The 2,500-nt window shown below is 53.9% G+C and overlaps 1 protein-coding gene across 1 annotated transcript in view; it reads right to left on the bottom strand.

Annotated features, from left to right (window-relative positions):
• aspscr1 (ASPSCR1 tether for SLC2A4, UBX domain containing) overlaps nt 1-2,500 on the bottom strand; it is a 56,733-nt gene that overhangs the window by 30,957 nt on the left and 23,276 nt on the right. Inside the window, exons 11-14 of the mRNA XM_036530432.1 lie at nt 2,409-2,490; nt 2,095-2,161; nt 1,130-1,192; nt 182-234 (exon numbers count right to left, since the gene is read on the bottom strand). Of these exons, the coding sequence (XP_036386325.1) occupies nt 182-234; nt 1,130-1,192; nt 2,095-2,161; nt 2,409-2,490 (265 nt within the window). The remainder of the gene's footprint in view (nt 1-181; nt 235-1,129; nt 1,193-2,094; nt 2,162-2,408; nt 2,491-2,500) is intronic.

Raw genomic sequence — 2,500 nt, 5'->3', positions numbered from 1 at the left:
TTTCAAGCTTGATGTAGTCAATATTTTAAGCTGTGGAAAAAGAGCCTGGCCGGAGACGGAGCTCTGTGAGGCAGCTGCTCCCTCTACAGGACCACGCCCCTCCCGGCACAGGTCAGAGGTCAGAGGTCATCACACCGCTCCCCCATTGAGACAGAGGCAAAACAACAGCTACTGTCCTTACCTGGAACAGTGTGGCGGTGGAGTCCTCAAGGATGGTTTTGGGGGGAGCAAGGACTACAGAAAAAAGAAAGGTTGGAGAATGTGTTACTAAGCTGTGTGGGGGAAAAGAGAAGGCCAGACTGCTGCATTTCACCAAAAAAACACATGCAGAAACCCAGAGACAGGGGGGGCATTTGGGTTTATTTTTTCTACACTGTCCCACTTTCCAGATTCCAGTAAACAGCTTCTCGGAAGCTTTGGGGAGGACATCTCCCTTTCATGACTAAACCACAAGAAAAACACACATAAAAATATGTACGTGACAAAGGAAGAGAAAAAGTCCAGAATTTATAAAAACCCGAACCCCGCGGCATTTAAAGCCAGTGGCAGCTCTGGGCTTTCTTCAGAAAAACAACTATGAGACGTGTAATTAAATCCCGGAGGACCAAAGGCTCTGAAGCGACACTTACTGTAAGCTGTTTAAAGCTAATGTGCCCTTTGTCCTGTTTTTAATGCCCTCTCCCCCCACAGAGGAATGTGACCGCAGCCGGTCAGTCACACATCTCTGCAGGCCAGAGGGTGACAGGGTGAGGGCTGAGAGGGTGAGAGCCAGAGAGGGTGAGAGGGTGAGAGGGGTGGGAAGGGTGAGAGGGTGAAAGGGTGAGAGGGTGAGGGGTGAGAGGGTGAGAGGGGTGAGAGGGTGAAGGGTGAGAGGGTGAGAGGTGAGGGGTGAGAGGGTGAGAGGGGTGAGAGGGTGAAGGGTGAGAGGGTGAGAGGGTGAGAGGGTGAGAGCCAGAGAGGGTGAGAGGGTGAGAGGGTGAGAGGGTGAGGGGTGAGAGGGTGAGAGGGGTGAGAGGGTGAAGGGTGAGAGGGTGAGAGGTGAGGGGTGAGAGGGTGAGAGGGTGACAGGGTGAGAGGGTGAGAGGGTGAGAGGTGAGGGGTGAGAGGGTGAGAGGGTGAGCGTACTCACACAGGTAGAAACGCAGCTCAGGGTCGGCCAGGTGGTTCCTCACAAACCGCTTCAAAGCGGCAACTGCAAACAGAAAGACAGCAGTCAGTCTGTGACGCTGTGTCCGGCCGCTCCAGAGCACAGCCACACCCGTCCAGACAGCTTCAGCACCGCGGGCTGTGAGGCAGTCAGCTGTGAGACGCCGCCGTCAACATCCCACCACTTACAGCTCAGCCTACAGGAGGACACTGCCCCCCCCCAGCAGGCAGCCCCCTCCCTTTCACAGAGGACTCAACCAACCCCCATCTCAGCTGCATCTCAGCTACTCTTACTCCAGCTCAGCTGGCCAGTGAAAAAACGCTGTAATCACTGAAATTTTATGGGATGTGTTTGACAAATGGGTCTGCACAGGGTAGCACATGCAAAGACATGCGCGTCTGTGCTGTGCCAAGACCCTCCGCCGCACCCCAAAAATAAAGACCCACAACATAAAAAGCTGTGCAAAAAGCTGGCTCCACACACAGACAGAATAACAGCACGGGTTTGCAGAGGCCCAAGCCCCTGCTCAACAACAAGACTCATTAAAGCTGGAGAGAAAGAGTGTGTTTCTGTGTGTGTCTGTGTGTGAGAGACTAAATCTGTGTGTATGACTGAGTGTGTGTGTTACCGGGTGTGTGTGTGTGTGCGTGCAACAGAGTGTGTGTGTGAGAGACTGAAAGTGTGTGTGTGTATGACTGAGTGTGTGTGTGTATGTGTGTGTGAGTGACACACACACACACACACACACACAAACACACACACTCTCACAGGTGCCCGACACACAGAAACCAGCACAACAGCAGCACCAGAACAGCATGAAAGGCCGAGCATACGGAGCCATGGCATTACCCAACACTACCAAACACTACACACTGACCATCGCGACCGCACACACAGGTACGCATCCAGGTAACCTCCAGAGCCGTGTGTCTCAGGAGCAGACTCACCTGTCTCCAAGGGCCGAAAGAAGCCCTGCAACACATGCCGGTCGGGAAACTGCACCCTCACCACCACCTGCACATTCACAACACAGAGGCACAGAAACACAGTGACACATCACCCAAAATCCCGCTGGGCTTGCACATAGTCATGTCCTGTGTGAATAAAGAGGGCAAATATAACACATATAAAGCAGGGATGCTCCCCAGCCTTCCTGAGTTTCACCACACCGCTTCCATACAGTGCCCTGAAACGCTTCTCTAAGCTTTCAGCAGTGTGCAGTGTGTCCCCCGCACCCCAGGGGGGTGCTGCGCACTCTCACCTTGGGGTATCTCTCCAGCTTCTCCTTCATTCGGGCCTCCCGCAGAGCCTTGGTCATCAGAGGAGCCTCCTCCAGGAGCTTTCTGAGGGGAG

The sequence above is a fragment of the Megalops cyprinoides genome, chromosome 1 (assembly GCF_013368585.1).
Source record: "Megalops cyprinoides isolate fMegCyp1 chromosome 1, fMegCyp1.pri, whole genome shotgun sequence".
Lineage (NCBI taxonomy): Eukaryota > Metazoa > Chordata > Actinopteri > Elopiformes > Megalopidae > Megalops > Megalops cyprinoides.
This window is presented reverse-complemented; position numbering and strand designations above follow the sequence as displayed.